The sequence below is a fragment of the Pogoniulus pusillus genome, chromosome 15 (assembly GCF_015220805.1).
Source record: "Pogoniulus pusillus isolate bPogPus1 chromosome 15, bPogPus1.pri, whole genome shotgun sequence".
Classification (NCBI taxonomy): Eukaryota; Metazoa; Chordata; class Aves; order Piciformes; family Lybiidae; genus Pogoniulus; species Pogoniulus pusillus.
In genome coordinates, this window is record NC_087278.1 from 8,400,853 (window position 1) to 8,427,566 (window position 26,714).

The 26,714-nt window shown below is 48.5% G+C and overlaps 1 protein-coding gene across 6 annotated transcripts in view; it reads right to left on the bottom strand.

Moving 5' to 3' along the window:
• The window catches only part of CACNA1I (calcium voltage-gated channel subunit alpha1 I), a 209,588-nt gene that overhangs the window by 17,397 nt on the left and 165,477 nt on the right, over nt 1-26,714 (bottom strand). For 4 of the 6 annotated variants that reach the window (XM_064155219.1, XM_064155216.1, XM_064155215.1 and 1 more), the window contains 17 exons: nt 20,992-21,143; nt 18,988-19,173; nt 18,182-18,299; nt 17,553-17,708; nt 17,014-17,104; nt 14,607-14,809; nt 13,050-13,466; nt 11,435-11,535; nt 10,083-10,206; nt 9,202-9,270; nt 7,968-8,152; nt 7,522-7,648; nt 6,276-6,401; nt 5,720-5,809; nt 4,530-4,749; nt 3,326-3,477; nt 493-602 (listed from right to left, as the gene is read on the bottom strand). In XM_064155219.1, the coding sequence (XP_064011289.1) occupies nt 493-602; nt 3,326-3,477; nt 4,530-4,749; nt 5,720-5,809; nt 6,276-6,401; nt 7,522-7,648; nt 7,968-8,152; nt 9,202-9,270; nt 10,083-10,206; nt 11,435-11,535; nt 13,050-13,466; nt 14,607-14,809; nt 17,014-17,104; nt 17,553-17,708; nt 18,182-18,299; nt 18,988-19,173; nt 20,992-21,143 (2,627 nt within the window). The remainder of the gene's footprint in view (nt 1-492; nt 603-3,325; nt 3,478-4,529; nt 4,750-5,719; nt 5,810-6,275; nt 6,402-7,521; nt 7,649-7,967; nt 8,153-9,201; nt 9,271-10,082; nt 10,207-11,434; nt 11,536-13,049; nt 13,467-14,606; nt 14,810-17,013; nt 17,105-17,552; nt 17,709-18,181; nt 18,300-18,987; nt 19,174-20,991; nt 21,144-26,714) is intronic. The other 2 variants (XM_064155218.1, XM_064155217.1) reach the window with 1 other exon arrangement.

Consider the following 26,714-nt stretch of genomic DNA (forward strand, 5'->3'; position numbering starts at 1 on the left):
GAGTTCAAGGCTCCAGCCTGAGTCAGTCTATATGTGCATTTGCAGACAAACAGAGATTCAGTGCACACACCCTGAGCAGCCAGAGGCAAGCCAGGCTGATCTGAAAGCATGGAGCTGTGTTACTATGGTGCTACGCTTTGACTAATGGGCTCAGCTTTTTACAGCCTTACTACCTCGAGTCAGCTTCCTTATAAAAGTTCTGCTTCAGCATGCACCCCATTTGCCTCAAGGACAGGAAAACAACAGACTTCTCTAACCTCATCTCATTTGCTTTCTAACCTAACCAGTAAATGCCAACCAAGAGGGAATTTTTGGACAACTGCTAAGGTATTGCAGCTCATGCAGGCTGAGGCTGGGTCCATGCTGTGCAGAACTGAGAGGCAGCCCTGGCACTTGGCTACCACCTCACACTCCAGATAGGCATCTGTGCTCAAAACCTTCACCCCAACCCCAGCTGTTCCACAGCTACTGTTGGCACAACCCTCTACTCACCTGTCTTTGAAGAACCGCCGCAGGCCAAACGCCACTAACTTGAGGACTGCCTCCAACACAAAGACAGTGGTGAACAGGTAGTTGCAATACTTGAGGGCGGTCTCCAGGGACTGCCAGCAGAAAGAGAGGATACAGAATTGAGGCAAAAAGCAAGCATATAACCTGTCAGGAGACTCTCTTGAATGCCAGGAATTTGCATGAACGTGAGAGAAGCTGCCCCATGCCTCCTATCTACTTGAATGTGGAGGCTGCCTGCTAAGAGAACCACCAGCTGACCCCTCTGACCCATGTGGGTCATAGAATCAACCAGGTTGGAAGAGACCTCCAAGATCATCCAGTCCAACCTAGCACCCAGACCTGTCCAATCAACTAGACCATGGCACTAAGTGCCTCATTCAGGCTTTTCTTGAACACCTCCAGGGACGGTGCCTCCACCACCTCCCTGGGCAGCCCATTCCAATGCCAATCACTCTCTCTGGCAACAACTTCCTCCTAACATCCAGCCTATACTTCTCCCAGCACAACTTGAGACTCTGTTCCCTTGTTCTGTTGCTGGTTGCCTGGGAGAAGAGACCAACCCCAGCTGGCTACAGCCTCCCTTCAGGTAGTTGTAGACAGCAGTGAGATCACCCCTGATCAGTTATTGCTCCTTTCTTCTGTACTACTCAGCATTATGGGGAGCAGAAGGTTATTGCAAGAAGAATCCACCAAGTACCATCAGCCTCCTCTTCAGCCAGCAACCCACACCACCTTAGTGCTACCAAGTTAATGGCACTGGTATAGCTACCAGCCAGGCACAAAGATGGCTCCATTTGTGAATGTATGTCTCATCTGATAGGAGGAAACCCCTCTGTGTCTTGGTGAGGAGCAGGCATATATCACACCAACTAGCTGTTGGGCTTCTGGTTATGTGCTGCCTCTTCCCCACCACCAAGGACTGGTGTGAGCAGTGAGTAGAATTTAGTGTTATTTTGTGCTAGAAGGGTTCAAAGTGCTTTGACTAGACTCTTTATCAGAGCCTGACAGCAGGCTAGCACAGTTGGATCTGCATTCTAGGCAAAGGAGCTGAGGAGCAAGAAAAAGGAGTAACTTGTTTAGGAACAATGCCTAACATGAGGAAGGCAACAGATAAAGGTTGAGAACCTCTGCAGAGCAAAACTGGGCACCATCAAGGGCAAGATCAAAGATGGGCAGTTGGGCAAGGAACAGAGGAGCCTGGCAGTGGATTTGAATGAGGATAGACAGATTCAGTTCCTGATCAAAGTCTGAGCTACCTCGGACAGCATCTGCTTAGGCATCAGAGCTGTCACCTAAACCAAAGGTCTCCTGAAGAGAAGACTTAAATACCACCAAGCAGATGTCATGATGAATGCTACATATGGAGGCAGAGAGCTTGTTTGATATGTGCAGCATACATTTTTTCCATCAAAGGCATCTAGAGCTTTGCCAGGAACACTGAGAGGCACATGGTCCTCCCCAGTCAATGTATAACATTTCCTTGGCCTGTAGAGCCCTTTACTGGGAATCACCCTCTGCAGCTGAGAGAGCCTCTGCTCGGCACTTTGGCTCTGTGACTTAGCCTTATGGAAAAAAGGTGGCTTGGTAAAAACACTACACCTCACGATACAGAACCAGCCACTGCAGTCCCTTCAGCTCAGGCCATGTGTCCGGGGAATAGGACTGATGTTTGGAAACCTGATACAAAGCCTGAAGTTCCCAAGACACTGCTGGTTCTGCCACTCCTACTGTCAGTATCTGTAGATAGAGGCAGCAAAATTTGGGTGACCCAAATATACACTTGATAATATAAAGCATAAGCATTTAATTACACAATGCTCTCTAGGGGCCTGACTCTTGCTTAGATGCCTTCTCTCTGTTGATTTTAGAGGATAACAAGTGTTTGAGTAGGGCATCAGAAATCGCTGCAGAGCACAGAATCATAGAATGGTCTAGGTTGGAAGTGACCTCAAAGATCATCCAGTTCCAACCCCTCACCATAGGCAGGGGCACCTCCCACTTGAACAGGTCACTCAAGGTCTTATCCAACTTAGCTTTGAACATCTCCAGAGAGGGAGCAGCCACAACCTCCCTGGGAAACCTGTGCCAGTGTCTCACCACCCTCACTGGAAAGAACCCTTTCCTAACACTTAGTTTGAATCTCCCCTCTTCCAGTTTAAATTCATTACCCCTCGACCTGTCATTACAAGATCTTGTAAATAGTCCCTCCCCAGCCTTCCTGTAGGCCTCCTTCAGATACTGGAAGGCCACTATAAGGTCTTGAAGCCTTCTCTTCCCCAGGCTGAAGAGCCCCAGCTCCTGTAGCCTGTCCTCATAGCAGAGCTGCTGCAGCCCTCTGCCTCTTTGTGGCCCTCCTCTGGACTCACTCCAACAGCTTCATGTCCTTCTTGTGCTGGGAGCTCCAGAACTGCACACAGTACTCCAGGTGGGGTCTGATGAGAGCAGAGTAAAGGGGCAGAATCCCTTCCCTTGCCCTGCTGGCCACACTTCTCTTGCTGCAGCCTAGTGCATAGTTGCTGTCTGGGCTGCACATGAGCACTGCCAATGCACATTGAGCTTTTCATCAACCCAGACCCCCAGGTCCATTTCCTCAGGGCTGCTCTCAGCCATTCACCACCCAGCCTGGATTTGTGCTTGGGATTGTGCCGACCCAGGTGCCAACTGTTCCCATAACTTTGCCCATTGCAACACTTTATTGGTAACTTTTAGGGACACTCCAGCATCCTGCCTATGCTGGTGGGCAGCAGCTATCCGAAAGCTGGAGCAAAGTTACATAATGACCAGAAGCAGGATTTATCTCCATGATCTCACTCACCACAGGTTGGTTGTAGTGCTCCAAGGACATAGTGACCACGTTGAGGCAGATGATGAAAGTGATGAAGATGTCCAGATAGTGGCTGGTGCAGACCGAATGAATAAGGAGGCGTATGGGGCAGTAGGTAGCATAGTACGGCAAACGCTGCGCCTCTTCAGTGGAAAGAGGGAGATGGCAGAGTTAGGAAGAAATTGGAAGAAAGAGAGAAATGGGTAAGAAACGCTGAGGAGGGAGCAGGCACAGGAGTGGTGATAGATATTGAAAGAAAAAGGAATGAAGATGGGAGAAAGAATGGAAAAGAACAGGTGAAAGGTAAGGAGAAGAGGGAGGGGAGGGGAGGAAAAGGGAAAAAAGGGTAGAAAAAAAGACAAGGGAAGGAATGCTAGAAAGAAAATCTGTTAGTCTATGTTTGTGGGAATGGTGCTAAATCAGCATTTTATGCCTCAACAAATTAAGATCACAAATTATAATAAGGGAGCAGATGGTTCCAGGAGAGGCCCTGGGGTGTCGCAGGAGAGAGGGGGAAAAGTGGAGCAGAGGAAGGGAAAGCATGCCCACAGGCTGTGAACGGAAGAAAACCATCAGCCTGGGGTAGCAGGGGTGATAACCAGGGGCAAGGATGCTTTTGCAGGTTTGTCTAAAGGTAATACAGAAGGGGGTGGAAACACCAGGAAGAGGGCTTGCTCACCCAAGCAGTGACACTGAAACACTGATGGAAGGAGACAGGAACAAAACACAGAGATCTTCCTCTTTCTTTTTTTCCCTCCTTTTTTCTTTTCTTTCATTCCTCTTTTTCCCCCTCCCCTCCTTCTTTAAATTTGGATTTAAGCACAAAGAATGGTCTGTCCAGGTCTTCCTGCAAACACCAGCTTGGCACAGGAAGCCCAGGTAGGACTAGCCCAAGCCCTGTCCCAGTGTGTGCTCGTCCTGTCACAACCAGAACACAGGCAGGGGCATTTTTTGGTACCCATCACCCCACAAGGGGCAGGGTGCCAGAACCCCAGTGGCTTCCCAAGCCACAGAAGACCTCATCAGCCACCCCTCTTCCCCAGACCACCCCAGCGAGGTGCGCAGCAGCGTGGCAGCGGCGCGGGGGGAAGGCTGAGAGCGCAGCCACAAGCGATGTGTTTCAGAGCCTGGTCCATCAGCAAAGAAAAAGAAGAGGAGAAGGGTGGTTGTTTTCAGAAAACCTTGGCCTACGAACCAACCAAACACTTAGGCTGTGCCTTACTCCTTCGCTTCTTCTCCAGGCGCCGCAAGCGCTTCTCCTCCCGCCGGCGTGCCTCCTCAGCCTCCTGGTGCTGACGGCACTTGTGGAAGTTCTCCACCACAACCCCCACGAACATGTTGAGCACAAAGAAGCTGACGATGAGAAGGAAGGAGATGAAGTAGAGGAGCATCCAGGGGTTGTTGTTGGTTACTGGCTGGAAGAGAGGGAGAACAGAGATGGTCAGCTGCCTAGACACAAGGTGACACGGAAATTATCAGGGTGGGACCTGCTGTGGTGATTGACTGCTGGGAAGGTGACAAAAGGTTATGGAAATCAGAAGTGGGCTGGGAAGAGCTGGTGCTACAGGCAAGGCAGCTTGTGGTTGGTTGGCTTTCAGCATCAGCTAGCAATTGCCAGAGTGGGTGGGAATCAAGTGCAAGGGCCTGCTTGCAAAGGGTCACCTGCAGTTCAGGCTCAGCCCCAGCTGCAGGTCAAGTGTAGCACCAGTATGTGGTAAAATGGATGCACCAGGCACCAGGAACGGCTCTGGCTTGAGGGCAAGTAGAGACCACATCCACACAGCACCAAAATGGCACTGAGATGGGAACAAATATATCATTCAGGAGAGAAAGCAGGCCCTGACTGCATCTCCTGACAAATGCCTACAAAGCCACCGGTGGTGCATCTCGTGCAGAGGTGAACTGGTAAATGGAGCATCAAGCCTGAGGTTTAAACCTGTGGCACTGCTTTCCTGGGCAGGTGCCTACACTTGTCAGTGCCTTACTAGTAGCGGAATAGAGATCAAGTGGGCAGCATCTCAACAGTCTCTGCTTTAGAGAGTATTAATACAACCATCTGTGCCCCAGGAGGGAGCTGGCGTGTCCAGAAAGGCACACAGCATTCTTGCTCCATCATAACAAACAGATAAAGGCTTACTGTGACATCCAACCTGAGTAGAGGGTGAGAATTACTACAGATATCTACCACACAGCCACAGTTGCACATCCCTGCATGGATCAGGCACGACCCTGACCCCCTGCAAATAGATCAGCAAAGGATTCAGAGGGGTTCTGAAAGGGACTTTTGGTATGAGGGGGGTATCTGAAGCAAGACACTGAAGCATGCTTCTGCCTTCCTAGCCTGAAGAAAGTGAAAAGGGTCCTTTCTCAGGGAGGTTTTTGTACCTGCTGGTCAACAGCCACAGCATCTAGTCCATTATACATAATATTGACCCAGCCATCCTTGGAAGCCAGAACAAAGAGGGACATCAGAGCCTGAAATATACAAAGCAAAGCAGATGTGGAGCAGCTGCATTTGGCAGGCTGGGAGGAAAAAAATGAAAAAGTGGGTTTACACTCTAACACACACAGCACTGAAACCCTCTTCCTGCCTGTGTCTCTCTCTCTACACACATCAAAACCTGCTCCTTCCCCCCGTGGAGGAGAGGGAGGGGGGCACAGGAAGCTGTGTGCAGCCAGACCCACCAGAAGAGAGAGGTTGCAAAGAACATCTGCTTTGCGGCAGGAGGAAAATCAAGCTCTCTGCTGCCACCACTTTTCTTTCCCCTACAACTTCTAAGCATCATTCTGATACCAATCCACTAGTGACAGCTTCTGTCAAATAAGTGCCTCTCCTGGACCAGGGACCAGACTTCCCAGGCACTGCATCTGTGCAGGTACAGGAGAAGACAAAACTCTGTGCTGGGCTCCCCTCAGAGACAGGGTCTGTAGGCACACTCACCTGTCCCAGGTTGTCAAAGTTATACTTGTGGTGCACCCACTTGTAGTTGGCAGCCACGCAGTCAGAGCGGTTGGTGATGTTCCTGATGTCGACTCCCAAACAGTGGTAGAATTTGCCCTTGAAGAGCTGCAGAAAGGAAGTGATGCCATCAGCCCCTTTCCCCACTGGGCTCCCAATGCTCCCTAGGCTGTGAAGAAGCTCCCGAGGTGGTGGGTGGGCTGCAGGGCTGCAAGTCAGGTGGAGCACGACGGGTGGGGAAGACCAGCAATGCAACAGAGCACAGAGCCAGAGCCACCCACACAAACCCACACCTGCCCTTTCAGCCTCCTCTACTGCCTCAGGACAGCAGTGACTCTAAGTCTTACTCTCTGACAGCCTGTAGGGCAGCTTTTTCTGGGTGGAATTAGAGTCACTGGCCCAAAAGGAAAACCATCTTCTATTTAGCCTTCAAACACAATCTCCCTTTCTTGCTTCCCAGCTATGAAAAGATCTGATGGGAAAAGAAGATCTCATCTGAGGGTAAAGAACCAGAAAAACATCCCCATGCTTCTCAGAAAAAGATCTTATTTCTCTCCTTCTTTCCCCTCCAGAAAGCTGCACTGCACTGCTGGGGCTCTTCTGCCCAGGGCTCCTTTCCCCATATGGAAAGTACTGGATTGTGCATTTGTACAGATGCAGCAGCTCAGACTAAGTATAGCACATTGCCTGAGATGGAAGTAACACCCACGCCCTTGCTCCTCTGCAATGCAACAGCCAAAAATAAAGAGGATTAAAAAAAAAAAAGAAGAAAGAAAAGAAAAAGGTTGTGGGTTGATTTAGGGCTCAGAGAGAGAGGGGAGAAACAGAGCTGACTGGAGGCAGGGTTCATGCAAGCAGGTACTGAGTGAACTACTTGGCCCTGTGGTGTGATATGGACACACCCACTGAGTCCTGTGCCACACCAGCCCTGAGCTCTCCCTATAACACTGACCCAAACCCTGATACAGTTCCTACCAGGTGTATTACCTCCTACCTCACACACTCAGCAATGCCTGCACTCACTGAGCACCTGGCTGGCCCTGCCAAAGGCTGCACAGATATTATGGTGGGAGATAGCTAACGAAGGAGGGCAGGTGCAGACATATTCCTGGCTTACTTGTCCATCCTGCTTAGCTTGGTTCCCTCTGCATGTTGTAGCACCTGGAGGTATAGGTGCCCACGGTAGAGTGGCAGCAGAGAGGCTACTTGATGGGCAGTAACAACCTACCTGCACACCCAGGATGCCAAAAATGATGAAGAAAGCACAGCAGATGAGCACGATATTTCCTATGGGCTTGAGGGAAGAAATGAGCGTCTCCACCACCAGCTTCAGGCCAGGGGCTCGGCTGATGACCCTGGAAAGGAAGGAAGGGGAGGGTTAACAAGGGGCAGGGCAGGGATGTTTGGCTTAAGTTAAGCATTTTCAATTGCAGCAGTCCCCTGCTCTGCCTGTGCAGTGACTCATCAGTGGAGACCAAAAAGGCTCTTCTGTCCCATGGGTTGGTTGTCTGATGAGGTACCTCCAGGGACAGCGATGTATGGCTAAGGGGAACCCTCTTGTGGCTTACGGCCTGTCAAAGACCGCACTTTGGCACAGCAGGATTTGACTTTGGGACCCTTCCTGGAGGGGCTGTCAGGAAGAGGGGTCCGAGCAGGGCTTGGTGGTGCTCTAACCGGAGGGGACGCAACGTGCGCAGCAGCCGGAGCACTCGCAGCACACCCAGGATTTTGGCACCGCCAGCAGAGGCCACCGAGACCACAATGTCAATGAGAGACACGAAGACCAAGAAGCCATCCAAGACGTTCCAGCTGCTGCGGAGGTAAGCCTGATCCCCAAAGTACAGGCCTAGAGAGACCACCTGCAAGAGAGGGGAGATGAGAGGGGGTTAATTGGATCTTCTACATGTTGCCTGGTAGAGGCAGGTATGGAGAAAGAGGGAGGGTGGGGAGAAGTTATCAACTCCACTTGACACCGAAGTGGCATCTCATCATCTTTTCCTTTCACCTGGAAAGTTATGAAAGAAAATGACTTTGAGGAAATTGGTGTCACATAACTCCAGAAATAACAGGGTCATGGTGTCTCCTCACCTTTCCTTTTGTTCCCTGAGCAACAGGACTCTGTAGAGGACATGCAGGAAACCATTTCCTGCCATACCACAGACCTGAGGCAAATCTCTCAATCCAGAGATCAGCTGGGAGGTAAAATTGGGCACTCATCCCCATATTTTGGGTTTTAAGGGGGTGGTGGTTCGAATTTCAGCAGTTCTCAGCACTAGCAGGTGCTACAGAAATGACTGGAGGAGAGATGAACACCCTGCAATCAAAGCCATAATCACAGAATCATAGAATCAACCAGGTTGGAAGAGACCTCCAAGATCATCCAGGCCAACCTATCCCCCAGCCCTGTCCAGTTAACTAGACCATGGCACTGAGTGCCTCATCCAGTCTTTTCTCGAACACCTCCAGGGTAATTCAGGGGTTTGGCTTCAGGCAGTCAGTTTTAGGACCCTTTTCTGGTCACAAGAGGGGAAAAACTAAGATTTTGCTGCAGTTGCAAAGTCATTAGGCACACATTGGATAATTATCTCAGCTATGAGCATATTATTCAAATTGTTGTCACTTCTCTTATCCTTGCTTCAGGGGAAATGGCATGGACATTTGACATCATCACAAAATCCACACCTCCTGGATACTTAGATTTCTTTGGATTTAAAGCCTAGGCAAACGCCCCCTCAGTGCCTAACAAGAGGGGACACATGCCCAGGCAGTATCTGCCTTTATCAAGGTAGAGGGAAGGACAGGCACACTGAAAAGATGGAGGTTTTAGGAGGCTTCTGGGCAAGCATGAACCACATTGTGTTTCTGATGCTGGGAAAAGGCTCTGAGCTGTTTGTCTCCAGCAACTTACCTTCAGTGTCATCTCAGCTACAAAAATCGCTGTGAATATGTAGTTGGATACAGTGAGAAAGATTCTCTCCTAAAAAATAAAAATTTAAAAAAATGAAGAAAGGCCTTAAGTGTATCTTGACTTTTGCTAGCCTGCCAAATCCCTCTGATGAACTTGATAGCTTTTGCTTTCCTCTAAAGGGTCTGAAAGCTGGGGAAATGGGAGAGGTGCCTTTGGCAAAGGTCAGCACCAAGCAGCTTTTTAGCTCATACATTGGCTCAGTTCTGTGCCATAGCTGGGACAGGCTCCTGTGCAACTCTGCAAGAGCACAAATTCAGTCTCAAGATGCTTTCTGCCCTGTTCTGTCAGTGCTGCTCAGTCCTGCTCTGCTGCATTGACCTGGAACTTCTTCCTGAAGGGCTGCTGAGCACCGACTGCTGGATTGTGTGGCTGTGCAGTAGAGTCCAGGGGTCAGCTAAGGCAGTCATGCAGACAAAGCCATTTCACTTGTCAGCTTGAACCATCTCCAAGACAGCTCAAAAGCAGCACACATGACTGATGACATGCCATTCCTCCAGAGTGGTACTTCATTCTCTCTTAGCTCACAGTGCCTGTCCCTTTTGCCAGTCATCTCTTAACTGCAGGTGCCTGCAGGACTCTTATTTATTTCCCGAGAGGGAAGGAACTAGGATTACTGTCTTATAAAGTGGGTCACCCCATTTTAAGATCCTGCAGGGGAAGCACAAACTGTGTTAATTACTAATACTCAGGCATTCAAATAGATGAGTGGGAGCTGGTGTTTAATGCTGAAGTTCTTCTAGAGGTCCTACCAGTGCCAGCAACACTTACAAAGCTCTGTCAGAGGTTGTGATAAAAAGCAAGTGGGAGGAAATGGTGCTCACTGTGCTCCTGTGTTCAATCTGTGGTCTCTCCAGGGCAATGGTGATGCAGTTCAGGAAGATGAAGGCCAGCACAACGTGGTCAAAGAGTTTGTGAGCTATGATGGTTTGGCAGAGGAGGCGAAACCTGCAAGAGAGTTCCAGTAGGCACCTGTGGCTTAGGCAGAGCAAGGTTAGGAGCTATGAAAACAGAAAATTGAGAGGTTGGGCCAAAACAGAGCTTTGATGTAGCAATACTCATAGTATTGCTCCTTGCCATGATACCACCCCAGAGTGGACTACAGTCACACAAGGAATCTGGAGCAGAGCAAGGGCAGAGCAAGGAGCTGAACCTTCCTACATTGCCAGCACCAGAGTGGTATCCTAGCCACTATCATAGAATCAACCAGGTTGGAAGAGACCTCCAAGATCATCCAGACCAACCTATCACCCAGCCCTGTCCAAGCTGCTCTCCAGCCACTCTGTCCCCAGCCTGTAGCACTGCTTGGGGTTGCTGTGGCCAAAGTGTAGAGCCCTGCATTTGGCCTTGCTAAATCTCATGCCATTGGCCTCTGCCCACCCATCCAGCCTGTCAAGGTCCCTCTGCAAGGCTCTCCTACTCTCCAACAGATCAACACCTGCTGCTGGCTTGGTGTCATCTGCAAACTTACTGATGCTGGACTTAATCCCCGCATCCAGATCATCAGTAAAGATATTGAACAGGACTGAGGAGAGGCAGTATGTTGGCAGTCAAGGTGACCACGCTTAGATCTGCTCTGAAAGACACTGCTCCTGAGCAGAGGTGTCACAGAGAGAAAAGCTCTCCCTCATGAATTATAGTGAAAACCTCAAGGGGCGATGCACATGGGTGAGAACACCATGGGGTATGTGGACATTTTCTCCTAGTGGAAAGACCTCTTTAGCAGGAATAATACTACCTTTGCCCTAAAAGATGTGGTAAGACTGCTGATAAGTTGGTTGTGGGACTGAAAATGAAAAGGAGAGACTGCTGTAGTATCAGGGGAGGAAATATCAGTATTATAGAGCTGTTAATAATACATTCTTTCTTCTGGGTTAATGTTAGTATTCCCTGTCTTCTTTGCTATAAATATTTATGATTATACAAAAGAGAAATGGGATGCTCCAAAGGGAGGGAAAAATCACAATAGTGATTTAGGATTCTTATCCTTCTTTCCTCCCATCTCCAGAATTAAGGAAGAATTATTTGGCTGTAGAGGGAACACGGAGAAGACAAAATACATTCCCAGCTACCACGTTTAAATTTGCAACCTAACATGCAGCTCAGGTGACATGGCCATCATAGCAACATAATATGCCCCAACCTCTCAAATCTCTCATGGCAAAACTGCACAAACCTGTTTTGTGGAGAGAAGAGATATATGGACCAGTCTTCCCGTAGTTCACACCAGTCTGGCTTGTAGACTTCCATCATCTTCCGGATGCGAAAGCACAGGCTCTGGAGGGATGCAGCAGAAGCAAGTGGCACTGGTTACCTTCCCACTTCCCTGACAGAGGCATTCTTCCTTTCACATCTGACCCCAAAACAGCAGCACCTGTGGGCTGCACTGCCCCTGAATGAGGAAATGGACTCAAGGAGCAACAAAGCTGTGCAAAGTAGGTAGATGCTGTTTTGTCCAGGCCTCTTTACTGCCTGGCATCTGGTTTCCTTCTCAGATCACAGGATGTCAGGGGTTGGAAGGGACCCAAAGAGATCATCAAGTCCAACCCCCCCTGCCAGAGCAGGACCATACAATCTAGCTCAGGTCATAGAGGAATGCATGCAGACAGACCCTGAAAGACTCCAGAGAAGGAGACTCCACAACCTCTCTGGGAAGCCTGTTCCAGTGCTCTGGGACCCTTCCAGTAAAGAAGTTCCCCCTTGTGTTGAGGTGGAACCTCTTTTGCTGCAACTTACATCCATTGCTCCTTGTCCTGTCACAAGGAGCAAGTGAACAGAGCCTGTCCCCTCCCCTCCTGACCCCCAGCCCTCAGATATTTATAAACATTTATCAGATCCCCTCTCAGTCTTCTTTTCTCCAGACTAAAAAGCCCCAGGTCCCTCAGCCTCTCCTCATCAGGCAGTGCTCCTGTCCCCTAATCATCCTCGTGGCCTCCACTGGACCCTCTCCAGCAGATCCCTGTCCTTCTTAAACTGGGGAGCCCAAAATTGAACACAGTATTCATGATGAGGTCTCACCAGGGCAGAGTAGAGAGGGAGGAGAGCAGATCACTACAAATTAAACTGCTAAAGTCCCTTCTTGAGCAGGATATTATCCATTATGCTTTCTCAGAGTGGTTACTTTCAGGCAGTGTTTTCTCACTACCTCAGCTAAATGAGAAGCCAAGGCAGGAAGGGCTTCCATTGACATTCAGGTCTGGAAGTGACTTCACTACGTACAGCATGTATATCTGCTCAGATTTCTACTGATGCTTCCTCCAATTTTCCACCCTTTGATGTGCTCACAGATTGGGCACTGTAGTCTCCTAGGCTGGCACTGCAGACCTCACTTGCTTTGTCTCTTGTGCCTGTGCTTCCTGCTTGGGGAACATCAGCAGATCAAAGCAAAGCTCTGGCTGCTCACACAGCCTGACCTTTCCTAACCTTTAGAAACCACTACCTGCAGTGCTCTGAAATAACAGCCCCTGAATGACCATGCACATGCCTCACATCTTTTCTCCTGTTGTCCACCTGCACAACTGCCTTGCAGGCAGTCTGACAACGTAGGCTGAGTTTGTCTAGGTCTAGAAGGTCCCATCTGCATTTAGTGTTGTCCACCAGTTATACCTGAAACATTTCAGCAAGTTCTCCCACCCACGCAGCAGCAAAACGAACTTTAGGACTGCCCTAGGTGATCCTGCTTTGGCAGGGGAGCTGGACCTGATCTCTGGAGGGCCTTTTCAACGCCTGCCATTCTATGATTTGGGGTTTGCCACAGCACTGCAGTGCAACCTCAGGCTCCCTCCACTCACATAATCTATTTCTTCATCATCCTCTCCGCGTTCCTTGCGGGTGTTCATCTTCGGGAAGATCTCCTTGGAAATACTGGGCATTTTGCCATTGCAGTCTTGATGCTCACTGCTCCCAGGTACTGTTCCCAGCTTACAAGTCACTCTGTGACTGGATGGGACCGAGGCCAGCTCTAACAAGTCAGAGGAGCCCTTGTTGTCCAGGGAGAGCGTCCGGCGGTGATGGAACACCCTTCCCGTGCCGTCCGGCTCCCCATCCGCAGCCCTGTGCCCTTCCCCAGACAGAAGAGACTCGTGCTCAGCAGAGGGAGGTTTATGCTTCAGGCTGTGCCCTCGGGCCAGGCTGTTCCAGCTGGAGCGGCGGCTCCCCCAGGCTCCGCTGCGGCCCCAGGCGCCGTAGTGGGAGCTGCGGGAGCCAGACTGTAAGAGAGGAGAGGAGAGCTTAGCAACCCTGGGCACAAGGAGGGACCACACGGCCCTGTTTCAGATCACAGGGGAGCTTGCCAGTTTTCAGACACTGAGGAAGTTACATGGTGGAATTTAGCAGCAATCTCTGTACACCTGACAATAAATTGATAGTGAGTTAGCAATGGTGTTGGCTGTGATTACTTTATAGCACCATCTGTGTGCAAAGCACTTACAGGGAAGGCAAAAAATAAAGCCAAAGGCCAGGTGCCTGATGTTGTTACTTACACCAGCACAGAGCAAGAATAAAGCTCTCAAAAATTCAACTGGCAGCTTTGTAGACTGCCCTGGGGTAAAGGATAACACAAGGTACAAGGTGACAGATAATATGACATACCATCTTTGAGCAGAGTCTTAGTGAAAGGAAGAAATGAGGGAAACAGACTTGCTGATTACAGTCTAGTCCAATCTGGTGGGTTGAATTTGGACCCCAATGAACTGTACATCCATCCACATCAACAACTTGCCATGTAGCATGTGGCTGACAGCCCTCACTATTTAGAAATACCAGGAGCATGAACCCTCTGAGCGCCAATGCACCCCCTAAAGTTGTGTCCATGGGTAAAAAGCTGATGTTACACTGCATTGGCTGGACAGTCACAAGTGCTTGGGAAAGTGCTAAGGGGCAGCAGGACCTGCTATGGGGAGCTTCAAGTCAAGATTTCTCTCTTCATTGTCATAAAAGCTTCCAGAAAACCCATTTGTTGTGGGACATGGAAGTTCTGGTGTCACATGGATACTCCTATCCTCTTAACTCACTCAGTGCATCATTGTGTGTCCTGTGGAAAGTGCAAGGGGACAAAATGTGTTTCACTCTGGGAGATTGGGTCTCCTTGGTGTTTACCCCACTTGTACTAGAAGAATACAAAAGTGCTGAATCCTACATTCAATGGAACATAGATCAATGGCCTGGAAAAAGACTTCAATAATCTGGAAATGTAGGTAAGCAATGTGAACTGACCTGGCTTCGTGAAGACAGGCAATGTGTCTGGGTTAGAAGCCTACAGCAGCACTACAGTGCTCCATATCAATCCCCAGATGATTGCTTGGACTTCAAAAGAAGATTCTGCCCCACATTTCTACTCACTCACTCACCAAGGACCGCTGGTCATAGGTCATTCTCCCCAGGGACATCACACTGCTCTTCCGGGACTCAACAGCAACACGGATCTGGTCAGGCTGCAGGGAGTTGTGTGAAGAGTTTGTGACTCCCCCAGCAGCCACTGGTGGGTTGGAAGAGGGCAAGGATGGGTCCAAGTGTCCATTAGGTGTCACAGGAATTGCACAGAGCTTGGGATCTGTGTGGAAAGATGCAGAAAGAATAAGAAAGAGAGAAGAAGGTGCATTCCTTGCTCACCAGTGATTGCTTCAATGTCTCAGCTATTTAGGATGTTAGCAGCAGCTAACAGAACATTCACTGTTTAGCAGCAGTTGGTAGCAGTTCCTTCTGATTCAGGGTTTTGTGGCAAAGGCTGTGTAAGATGGAAAGACTTTGAACTCTTCTCCTCAATTCCCAAAATTGATTGCAGCTCTCCTTGGGGCCAGACAGATGAGCAGAGTTCTGGTCAGGCAGACTCAAGCTAACAGGCAGAGCAAGAAGCTGAACCTGGGCAACAAGGGGAGGAGAGTTTGCTTCTGCATGCCGAGAACAGACACCCACAGCTTCAGGTCTGAGTGAGTCCCACCAACTGTCAGCTTGACCACTTAAAGCAGATAGGTGAGCTGCTGAGGAAGAGACCAAGATGTGGGGAAACCCACAGTCATCTGCATGTTGGGGTCAGCTCTACACTCCTGCAGTCTTACTCTCCTTCCAAGCCTGTCCTACCAATCCAAGCCTTTGAGAGGTGTATTAGCTGCTGTGGACAACCATTGGCATTTGTTGAGATGGATGGGGTATCAGATTTTAATGCCTACAAGGACCAGAACAATCCTTTCTGTCTGACCTATTGCATTATGTCTGTGTGCACCAATGAACTCTGTAACCTCTTCCCCATCTGCCTTCCTAAGGATCTGGCTGCCAGCATTCAAGGTGAGCTCTGATACGGTGCAGCCAGATAACCTAGGATCAGGCTGTTGTGAAAACAGTTAAGCTGCTTGAAAGAGCTGTGACAAGATGATACTGGAGCCACTGCTCTTTGCTCTGAGAGCTGCATTTACGCTGAGACCTGTGCCTCTGGTCCTTGTCTGGGTTATGCTGCAAGTATCCCTGTGCCTGTCCTTTGTGGATCAAGCTACTCCTGTTGCTACCTGGCTCCAGGTCCTGTCTGAAGTACAATACCTTTCATAGAAAAACTTGCAGTCTTCAAGGAAAGGCTTTGAGGGGTGGAGACCTTATCTAGCATCTTGTAGGCAGGCTGTTCCAACAGGTAATTATCTTTCCTTAAAAAATACGTGGCCCTTTATTTTTTTTAGTCTGAATTTGTCTAGTTTCAGTTTCAAGCCTTTACAACCTCATTATGTCTTTTTTTTCTGCTCAATTAAAGATCCATCTACCATCAGAAATCTCTTCTTATGGTCAGCACTTAGAGAGTGTGTGATCTAGTCACTTCTCTGGTTTCTCTAAGCCTCATTAGCCACTAGTTCTGAGGCAAGACTTCCAGATTTGTCCAAGTTCTTTCTTGTGGGTTGATATTCTCTGTCCAAATGTGGGTCCCAGATTTGGACACAGCGTTCCTGAAATAGACCTTGAAGTCTCACTTCTTACTCCTAGTTGCCATTTTTAAAGGGTTAACCCTCCTGGGGGAGTGGTCTTGACCTGATCCCAGATCCTCCTGACTTCTCCCTGGGGCTGGGTCTGACCTTTTCTCCAGGTGTAGTGGTTAGCCCACTCCCCCTTCCTGCTAGCCCCCTATAAAAGCAGAGCAACCTCCTGTTCCATTCTCTCTTGCCCTGCCTCTCTGCCTCATAGCATCACATTCGTGTTTCCTGCTACTCTTTGTTTTACCACATGGCCATCAAGCACGAGGTGGAAAACCCATTGCCATCAATTTGGTTGCACATATATATGTTGTATCTTGTTTTCCCTTCCCTGTACCTTCTTTGTAACTCCCCTACCTCAAATACCTTTTATTTATTGTTGAAGTTTTCTCTTTAACTTCCAAATCGAAGTGAGACTATTTATTTGAGGGTGTTTTAATTTTTCCTCTCTACATCTAGTTTCCTTTCTTTAAAAAAAGGGGGGAGGAGGAGAAGAAGAGGGAAAAGCATCCTATAAATTGTTATTGGTTCTATTAACTATATTTGAGTCTCTGGGAAATTTAGACTGGAACTGAGACACCATTCTCTAAGTCACTCGAGAACTGCTCCTCTCAGCTATCATATTCCTCAAGATGCCAACACACCTCAGTTTTCCCACAGATGACACCACAAACTAGCAAAAAGTTCAAAATGAAAATTGATAAATTCTCAGAGCTGAAAGTGAATTTTCTGCAGAATTCACTTTCATTCTTCTCACTAAACAGCAATGGGAGATAAGAAAATGAGGCTGCTTAAGCTACTGTACCTGAGCCTTCCTGGACCTCTTGGAACTGATCTAAGTCCTCTATGTTTGATGAACTCTGGTCTTCATCGGAGTATGACCTGTTGGCATCACCCTGGAACACACAAACTTAGGAGTTGAGAACTCACAAACAGAAAAGATCCTTTATTCTTGTCTTTCATTGCTGGAACAAGTGTAAATCATCCTTGGCAGCCAGGCAGCAGTGACACCACTGGAGAGAGTCCTGTGTGACCCAGGATGGCTGACCTACTGTTTGCTTGCTTTTGGAAGGGCAAAGAACTGACTCTAGTGGGGTAGGGTCTGTTTCACAGGGTAGAAATTGTGACCTGCCTTCAGAGGGCTTGTCTCCTTGCAAGGATTGACAGCCTCAGGGGGGTGATTTTTTTTGTTGTTTAATGGCATCCACCCTGAACTTAACAAGGGAAACTACAAGAGTGTAATGCTCTGAGAGTCCTCCACCACAGCACCCTCAAAACATCTGGAAGGTCCCGTTTTTAACACCTGTAATTCCTCCTCCTGATAAGGTCTTAGTGGCAACTCACCTCAGCCTGGAATCCCTCCACGAGAATGGCCACCAGCAGATTGAAGAGCACATAATTGCCAAATGTCATGAGAGCCACAAAGTAGAGGGATGCCCATGGTGAGGTGGAGGCCATGCCATTATAGAGCACAACATTCCAGTCCTCCTGGGTTAGAATCTGCAATAGGGAATAGAGACCACATAAGCACGAGGGAAGAATACAAAGAAGGCCCTCAGAAATGATGGGTGAATGGATACACATTAGGAGTACATCAGGCCTCTTAGCTTCCCCATAACCACACACACACTGCCCACTGTTCCTGTCCAGCTGTGGTACTGCCCCAGTAACATCAGCTGAGCAAGAACAAACAAGAGCAACCATGAGGCTAGTCATGTGATGACGTGACAGTATTAAACATGGGATTTCCCAACAGGAGGGACCTTTGCAAACAGTCTCCTAGGAAGGAAGGAGTGTTCCTGTCTGAGAGATACAACAGCCATTTGATTACAGCATGCAGCTGCTCTTCCTCTGAACCTCACAGGCTGGAGCCTGCTGTCAGAAGTGAATGCAATGTTCTGCAATGAGAAAAAGCTTTCCCTGATCATCTTCCCTTTCCCCTGGCCCACCTGTAGAAAGCAAAGTGAGCTCACCTGGAAGACAGTGACAATGGCCCACAGCAGAGAGTCAAAATTCTTCCGGTCAGGAACTGTATCTCCTGTGTCTGTCCTGAGGCTGAACTTGCAACCAAAGATGTGCATTCCCAGGATGCTGTTGGGATAAGAAGTAGAGATGGTGTCAAGCATAAATACTGCTGCCATCACAAGGAGCTCAGTTACATTCTCTTTTCCTCCTTAAAACCTAATGTCACACCACAGGAGTGAAAGGTAGAACACCACAGCCAGACCACCAAGACCTGTTTGTGAAGAAGGAGCCATGCACTGCACTCCCACAGCTCACCAGAACACCTTGGTTTTCACCTGCACTGCCTCAGAGCTCACGTAGGCCCTTCAACCTGGCCTTCATATCTGCTCTCTCCATCATCTGTTTTCACTTATCTTTATCCCCCTATCACTGCATGCATAGAGTGCACTGACAAAACGTCTTGGTTGCTCCCTGCTGCCCTTCTGCCAGGCAGCCTCCAGACTGAACCGTTCCTGCAGCTAGTGCTGACTGCCAGGACACTTCACCTGTCCCACCACGGGGCACTGTGCTCAGCATAGTGCGCATTTGGTGGCAGTATTTCTCCACCCCACCCAGGCCAAACCTTCAGCTGCCGACCCCAGTTCAGGGCAGCAGCGACCTCGGCCCCTAGAACCAACTAAATGTTTGTCAGCGCCTGCCTGAGGCTAGGGCACCAGGCAAGACCAAGGCGTGCAAGCATGCACTGAGGCTGCTGACCCCACCAGCCGTGCAGCGCCGCTCCGAAACCCTCTGAGGCAACTCATTGCCAACTCACCTGAATATAAAGATGAAGAGCATGAGGAGCATGCAGAAGGTGGCTACATTGTCCATAGTCTTCATCAGCACCACAAGCTGGCGACGCAGAGCGGGCATGAACCGCACCAGCTTCAGCACCCTCAGGAGGCGGAAAGTCCGCAAGACAGAGAGGCCCCCGTCCGCCTGGCCCACGATTTCCCAGATGCTGGGGCCCAGGTAGGCACAGGCAGCACAAGGAACAAAATGAGAGACAAGTGAACAAACTGAAGAGAGAGAGAGAGCAATAAGAAGGCTAAGCCAAGTTTTCACCTCTGAGAACAAGCTGTTTCAGCAAGATATAATTGGAAGCATATACTATAGGCTTAAACTTCTGTGTAGAAAGCTGCATTGCTCTGGCGACAACATGAGCTGCATGAGTGAGGAAAGGATTGCAGCATTTGATTCCAGCCAGGCAAGTTCTTCTAGCACCCATTAAACCCCTGTGACATCCTTATTTTTTTGCATGCAGCAAAACTTTAGCAGCCCCATGGAGAGGGACCTGGGAGTGCTGGTGGATAATAAGCTAGCCATGGCACAGCGTGCTGGTTTGAGGCTCACTGGAGTATTTGAATGAGAGAAATTAGATTCTAGGCTGTGAAAAGGAAACAATGGTGATGTCTACTTCACTCATAGGTTCGCTGAGACGTATAAAAGCAAGGACACAAAGATAGATAAGACAGTGTCTGTCTGTCGGTGCCTGCTGTTTTCTCCCTGGGCTTCTGCTGTTCTACTTGAATCTGTGCAACCCAACCAATCATTCTGCTTCTAACCCCCCTGGCTGATCCTAGCAACTCACCTTGCACATAAGGCAGACTCTGGGATAAGGCAGAGGGGTGGAAAGAAGGTGGAAGGGTGGAAGTCCCCTCCTGGGGACTCTGATTTCTGGGAGGGCTGTTGTGCTTCTGTATTACCTTTAACTTGTATATAACTGTAAATATTCATAATACAGTGTACCTACCTGCTTGTATATTGTGCTGAGCTGTGAATACAAAGCTTCATTCCTTAACTTCCAGCTGACTGAGTCTAGTCTGGGTGATTTCATTGTGTGTGTGTGTGTGTGTGTGAGAGTGGGTAACTCCCAAACCATCACAGACAGCAATGTGCCCCTGTGGCCATGAAGGCCAATGGGATCCGGGGGGTGTATTAGGAAGAGTGTGTCCAGCAGATGAAGGGAGGTTCTCCTCCCCCTCTACTCTGCCCTGGTGAGATCCATCTCAAGTACTGCATTCAGTTTTGGGCTCCCCAGTTTAAGAAGGACAGGTATCTGCTGGAGAGGATCCAGCAGAGGGCTATGAGGATGACTGGGGAACTGGAGCACTGCCTGATGAGGAGAGGCTGAGGCACCTGGGGCTTTTTAGTCTGGAGAAAAGAAGACTGAGAGGGGATTTAATAAATGTTTATAAAAATCTAAGGGTTGGGGCTCAGGAGGGGAGGGGACAGGCTCTGCTCACTTGGTCCTTACGACAGGACAGGGAGCAATGGATGTAAGCTTCAACATAGGAGGATCCACCTCAATACAAGGGGAAACTTCTTTACTGTAAGGGTCCCAGAGCACTGGAACAGGCTCCCCAGAGAGGTTGTGCAGTCTCCTTCTCTGGAGACTTTCAAGACTCATCTGGATGCATTCCTGTGACCTGAGCTAGATTGTATGGTCCTGCTCTGGCAGGGGGGTTGGACTTGATGATCTCTTTGGGTCCCTTCCAACCCCTGACATCCTGTGCTCCTGTGATTTACCATTGTTTCACAGCTAATATCTGTTGTGGACTTACAAGGCAATTGTGATTGCCTCTAATCTACAGGGAGAACTGAAGGGCAGAAACGCTAGGCAGCTTGCCTAGGGTCACCAAGTACTGGCCTTGTGCATCAGCTCAGGTCCTCCCAGTACAGCTGCTAAATCTCCCTTGAAAAGGCATATGAAAATATGCAAGCTCTGTGGTACTCTTTCTTGATATGTGTTTCAGTCACTCCCCAAGGCCCCTGTCACCTGATGATGACGATGATACTGTCAAAGATGTTGTAAGGGTTGCGGAGGTAATCAAAGAGACCAAAAGCAGCGAGTTTCAGAATCATTTCCAGGGAAAACATGCTTGTAAAGACAACATTGCTGATCTCCAAGATGTTGGTCAATTCCTCTGGCTGGAAAGAAAGCAAATTCAGAAAGTCAGAACTGAAAGAGCCCTGAAATTACAGGAAATAATATGCCACCATTCCTAAAGGATAGACCTTTTTCAGGGAGCTAGGAAGCTCCCATAAGTGGCATTAGAGTGGAGCTGGACAGAGCCACTCCAATTCCTGTGCATGTTTACTACACTCAGCAGAGGTTTTGTCCTAACATGCTTTTACTAGAGGTGGTCAAGAGGCCCACAGCCACTGACACAGCCAAGGCTGAGCAAGGGTCTCTCAGATTCCATTCCACAGCTTCATCCCTCAGGTAAAGGCTACTTTCCTTCATGCAAGGAACCCCAGTATTTTTTGAAGCAAAAATGGCTCAACCTCTTTCTTCAAGGATTTCTTCCTCTGAGGTTTTCAGAGGTAGCTGGCATGCATTTTTGCTGACATTCTGAAAACATCTGACTAATAGGAAGGTGGTTCCCCATCCTCCTCTAAATCTCATTGCACTTCTCTGCTGGTTTCCCTTCTGTTTTATCTCCTCTCCATTGTCCAGTGCCACTGTCTCCACCAAATCTTTGGTTTGCATTAGTCTTCTGGTTTTGCTCCTGCAGTCTTTTCCCACGCCTTTGTCCTCAGAGTGGTCTCAATAATGACCCAAGTGAATATCAGGCTGGATGAATGAGATGACTGCAAGGAGGGGGTCACTGCTAACAACTACCTGCAAGAGGTAGGAAGAGCAGGACAGGGTGAGGGAAAGAGAAAAACAGATCGCAAGAGGAGAAAGGTAGATGCACAAGGTGAAAATCTCCACGGATGACACAAGCTGATTGTGTTGAAAGAAAAACAAAAGAAGAAAAAAGAAAAACAACCAAACAAGTCTGACCCTGCCTCAGGCACTTCTTTCTGTGGGATCTCTGACACATCTTTCAGCCTCTGTGATACAGCCTTCTCCAGCAGAGACCGGTGTACTTGTGCATAGGAGAGGAAGTCTTTTAATGACTCCATCAGTGGAACAAGACTCAGCAAATTAAATTACTTCTCCTTTTGTTTTCTGAGTTAATGACTTTTTTCTTCAGAGAAGTTTCCAAGGCTGCACACATTGACAAGGTCAGGAAAGGGTCTAGACCATTTCTTCAGAAACATTGCTTCAGAGGGAGACAAAAGCAGCACTGATGCCATTGATAAAGAATTCCAGGATCCTGCCATTCCCTATGAAACAAAGGCATCCCCTGCACTAAATTTGATGTGGAGTCATCTGCTCAAATCATGTGTCACCGAAGGGACTAGGACTGCCCCAGGCCAAACAGCAAGGGCTGAAGTCTCAAACAAGGTCTGAAATGCACAAGCCTGACCATGTTTGCACAACACACACACAGAGCTCAGGGAGACTACAACAGGAAGGGAATGGTATAAAATGTTCCCAAAGCCAGAGAAAACTTCCTTACAGTATAGTGGGAGCCAGGCTAGACACTCATGGATGGCCTCCAGACCACATGAGGCTTCTAGGACGATAGCCTTATGAAATTCAACAAGGGCAAATGCTGAGTAGTGCAGCTAGGAAGGAATGACCTCATGTCATCAGTACAGGTGAGAGGCTGACCTGCTGGAAAGCATCCCTGTGGAAAAAGATATGGAAGTCCTGGCAGACAACAGAATAATCATGTGCTGTCAGTGAGGCCAAGAGCATCCTGGGGTACATCAAAAAGAGTGGCAAGCAGGTTGAGAAAGGTTCTCCTCCCCCTCTGCTTTGCTCTGGTGAGGCCTCATCTGGAGTACTGTGTCCAATTCTGGGCTTCCCAGTGCAAGAAGGATGGAGAGGGTCCTGCTTGAGAGGGTACAGCAAAGGGCTACAAAGATGGTTAGGGGACTAGAATATCTGTCCTATGAAAAAAGGCTGAGGGGCTCAGGGATTTTTATCCTGGTGAACAGATGAACGAGGTGGGATCTTACCAAAGCTTATATAAACTTGAAGAGTGGGTGTCAGGAAGCTGGGACCAGTCTTTTTTCAGTGGTACCTAGTGACAGGACAAGAGGTAACAAGCACAGTCTTGAACACAAGAACTTCCATCTAAACAGGGAGGAGGAACTTTACTTTGAGGGTGGTGAGGCACTGGTAGAGGCTGCCCAGAGAAGTGGTGGAATCTCTGTCTCTGGAGTCATTCAAACCCTCCTGGATGCTGTCCTGTGCAACCTGCTGCAGGTGAACTTGCTCTGGCAGGGAGGTTGGATTAGATCTCCAGAGGCCCCTTCCATCCCCTATCATTCTGTGATTCTGTGATTCACTTGGCTGTAGCATGCTGCTGACCAACACCTTTCCAAGCAAGAGCTGGTGGGGACTTGCTCCAGATGAAGGTGTGCCACCTTCCTAAGTGGAGGGATGAGGAACAGATGCTCCAAGGCACTTCTTCAGGGCTCCTCTGCCCCCAGTTTCCACACTTACCTCGGGGCAGGTATGTCATACCTCAGGCAAGGTTACTTTCTTGATATTTAACTTAATGTAGTACTAAGCCCCAGCTCCAAACCCTCAAGGTGATTGTGCTGCAGGCTCTGTGGAAGCAGGCAGTAGTACTCTCAACTGCTTGGACAGCCATGCTGGAAAGGTGGCTGAAGACTCCCTCTTCTCTTCCTTGGTGTTGGTCTGAGCTATGCCTGGCCACCAGAGCACTCTATTAAGCACCACATAAAGTGGATGGGAAGAAGAAAACTGCAAAAGCCTGTTGTTTAGGACAAGAGAATACAGATGCTGCTGGTACTGCTGAAACAAAGAAGTGAGTCCCTGCAGGTCAGAGGCAATGTTTTTATCATTAACTCAGTATTGGTGCCAAAGAGGGAAAGGAGTCATGGTTTCTGAGGACTGCAGAGGTGAGGTTTTTCTGAAGGGCAGCCTTTTCTGTTGGCTGTGCCTATTACACATGGAGTTTGTAGAAGGGAAAATGAGGGAGGAGTGCAGTTCTGGATCTGACCTTCCCTCTGAAGCTGGAGGCTGCTTCAACCCCTGCTCCGGGACCTCCCAGAGGACCAAGTCGTCCATGGTAAGCAAATGGACTGGAAACTGCTCCTCTCATCTGTGGCTTCCCATGCCCTTTGCTAATTTCTTGCACTCCTCATTACAGATTTTTACTGAAATAGTCTATTTCCTTAAAATATAAAAAGAGGAGATGGCTCAATTTTCATCCACAATTACATTTGAATAACAAAACCATCCTGAAAATGAGGGGGAGAGGAAGGGAAATAAGAGCAAAGAGAGAGAAAGAAAAAACAAGTGCAAATAGGAAGGGCAAAATGAATATCACTTTATGGAGAGCCAGGCAGTAATGATGCTCACCAGGGACATACGGTCCATATGCTACACAGAGATGCCAGCTTCAGCCTGAGTCGAATGATTATGTCACTGAGAATGAGCATTGGCAAAAAGCAACAGGCTGTGATGGCAGATTACCCTTCTCTCTACTGGCCACACGGTCTTTCTTGTGCTGTCTTAGGAGCAATTGATGCTTGAAAAGTATCTCACTTGTGGAAAAGGTCACCTGTTCCCTTGTCTCTACTTCCCTCCCTGACATCTGTTTTTCTAGTCAAGCCTCCACCTGTTAATCTTTTTCTAATGGGCCATCAATCAAGCCCAGTAAAGCATCCTTCCTAGAGAGAGGGGCAGGGAGAGGAAGGAGAGATGGGCAGAGGAATCAGAGAGCACAGCTGAAAACAAATTAGCAAAATAAACTCACTGGCATCTACAGAAAGTAGAGAAGAGAATAGAGTAGGAAAGTTTAAAATACTGAGGAAGGAAGAACAACACAGGGAATGAACTCAGGATAGGTAGAAGAGAAAAAGAGAGGAGCCAGCTGGAGAGATACTCACTGGCTGAAAGCAGATCCTGCTTTGAGGTTGTTCCTGAAGATAATCTGGCAGAGTGCAAAGAGCCACCGCTAAGAGCTGGGGCTGCAGGGTGGGGGCCACCAAGGGCTGTGTCCTGTGTCGGGATGCCCCCACACCTGCAGCAGCGTGGCCATGAGTGACATGGATGAGGTTGGCATGTGAGACTCTCTCTGGCTAGGGAAGTGTGAACTCGACAAAGGAGACAAGCAAATGGGGAGAAAGTGTTTCTCTCCTTTTCTTCCTAACAACACACAGGATTCCCAGCACAATGGATGTGTCCCCTCACATTCATGAGAGCTCCACAGGCTCCCACAGGCAGCACTCAGGCATTTATCACCAAGACCTTTAAGCAAGACTTCCTCCTCCCAGGCCATTCAAGTTTACCTAGAAACTGTAAATGAAAGCATCCACAAGGAAATGCTGAACTCAAGGACATTTTAGTTCAAGCAAAACCAGGGAATACCAGCTATCTTTCCACAAGAAAAATCTGTTTATATTGCCAAGCCAGGACAGACTCAGCTACTCATTGCACCAAGAGAGAAACTTGAACAAAGCCATGGGAGCCAAGTACCAGGATGAGAAAGGTGGCTTGAAGTGGAGAGAGATTCAGGGGGGCAGAGCATGTCCTGATACACTATTTTAACCAGACTGGTTCACCTGCTCTGAATGTGAATCTCCATCCAAATCCACGAAACTACCTAATTCACCTCTTTGTGACACCAAGTCTTTCCTCTCTACCCATGTAGATCAAGTACTGACAGTGAAGTGTAGGATTCAGGTCTACTTCAGTGCTCCTGATCAGACACCAGAAACTAGACCTGAGACAGAGGGCAGCTCCTCAGATTGTTTTCTCCTTTGCAGTTTCTTACTAGCTAACATTGGAATTCTTAGACAAAATTAAAAACAGAATGAATTCATTATTTGACAACAGCCAGAAACTCTTGCAGTCCAGGTTAAGAATATGCAGAGCACCACTAAGCCCCCACATGGGGAGTTTCTCCTAACCGGGAGTACGTTTGCAGTAGTCTAGAAACAGAAGAGTAATTGATGTCGTTTATGGAGAGCAGCCCTACCAAACCATACCTGCACATCACTGCCTCTAAGACCTGGAGAAGAAAACATTCCAGAGAGGTCTCTCCAGCCTACCCCTTTTTACTCACCATTTCAAAGTAATGTGACAATAATCAGCAGAGTCACAGCAGCCACAGAGCATACCAAGGAGCTTGCCTTGCTCTGATCACCACCCCACAACCAGTACAGGATGCCCTGATGTTTTGCTATACCCTAGTTTAACAAGACTGAAGGAATGCTGTTTCATCTGCTACCCCAGGGAGACTGTTCCATCATTTACTAAATGTCAGTATGATGAGCTGGCTTGGACGTTTGTTGAATGTTTCTGACAAGCAGCAAATAGCAAAGAGAGAAGCAATAACTGTAAAATATGAGCTTGTGGATGCAATAAGTGCTGGTATAAAGGGAAATCATGCAGGCTAAAGGATATGAAGGTACTGATCCACAGGGCTAGTCTAGTCAGGAAACAAGGGATCATCTCCTGATCCACACAAGACAGACTTCATAAAGTATTGTCTGATCTGTGAAGGAATACTGTGTCCAATTTTTGGCTCCCCAGCTCAAGAGAGACAGGGATCTGGTGGAGAGAGTCCAGCAGAGAGCCACGAGGATGACTGGGGGACTTGAGCATCTCTCCTGCAAAGACAATTT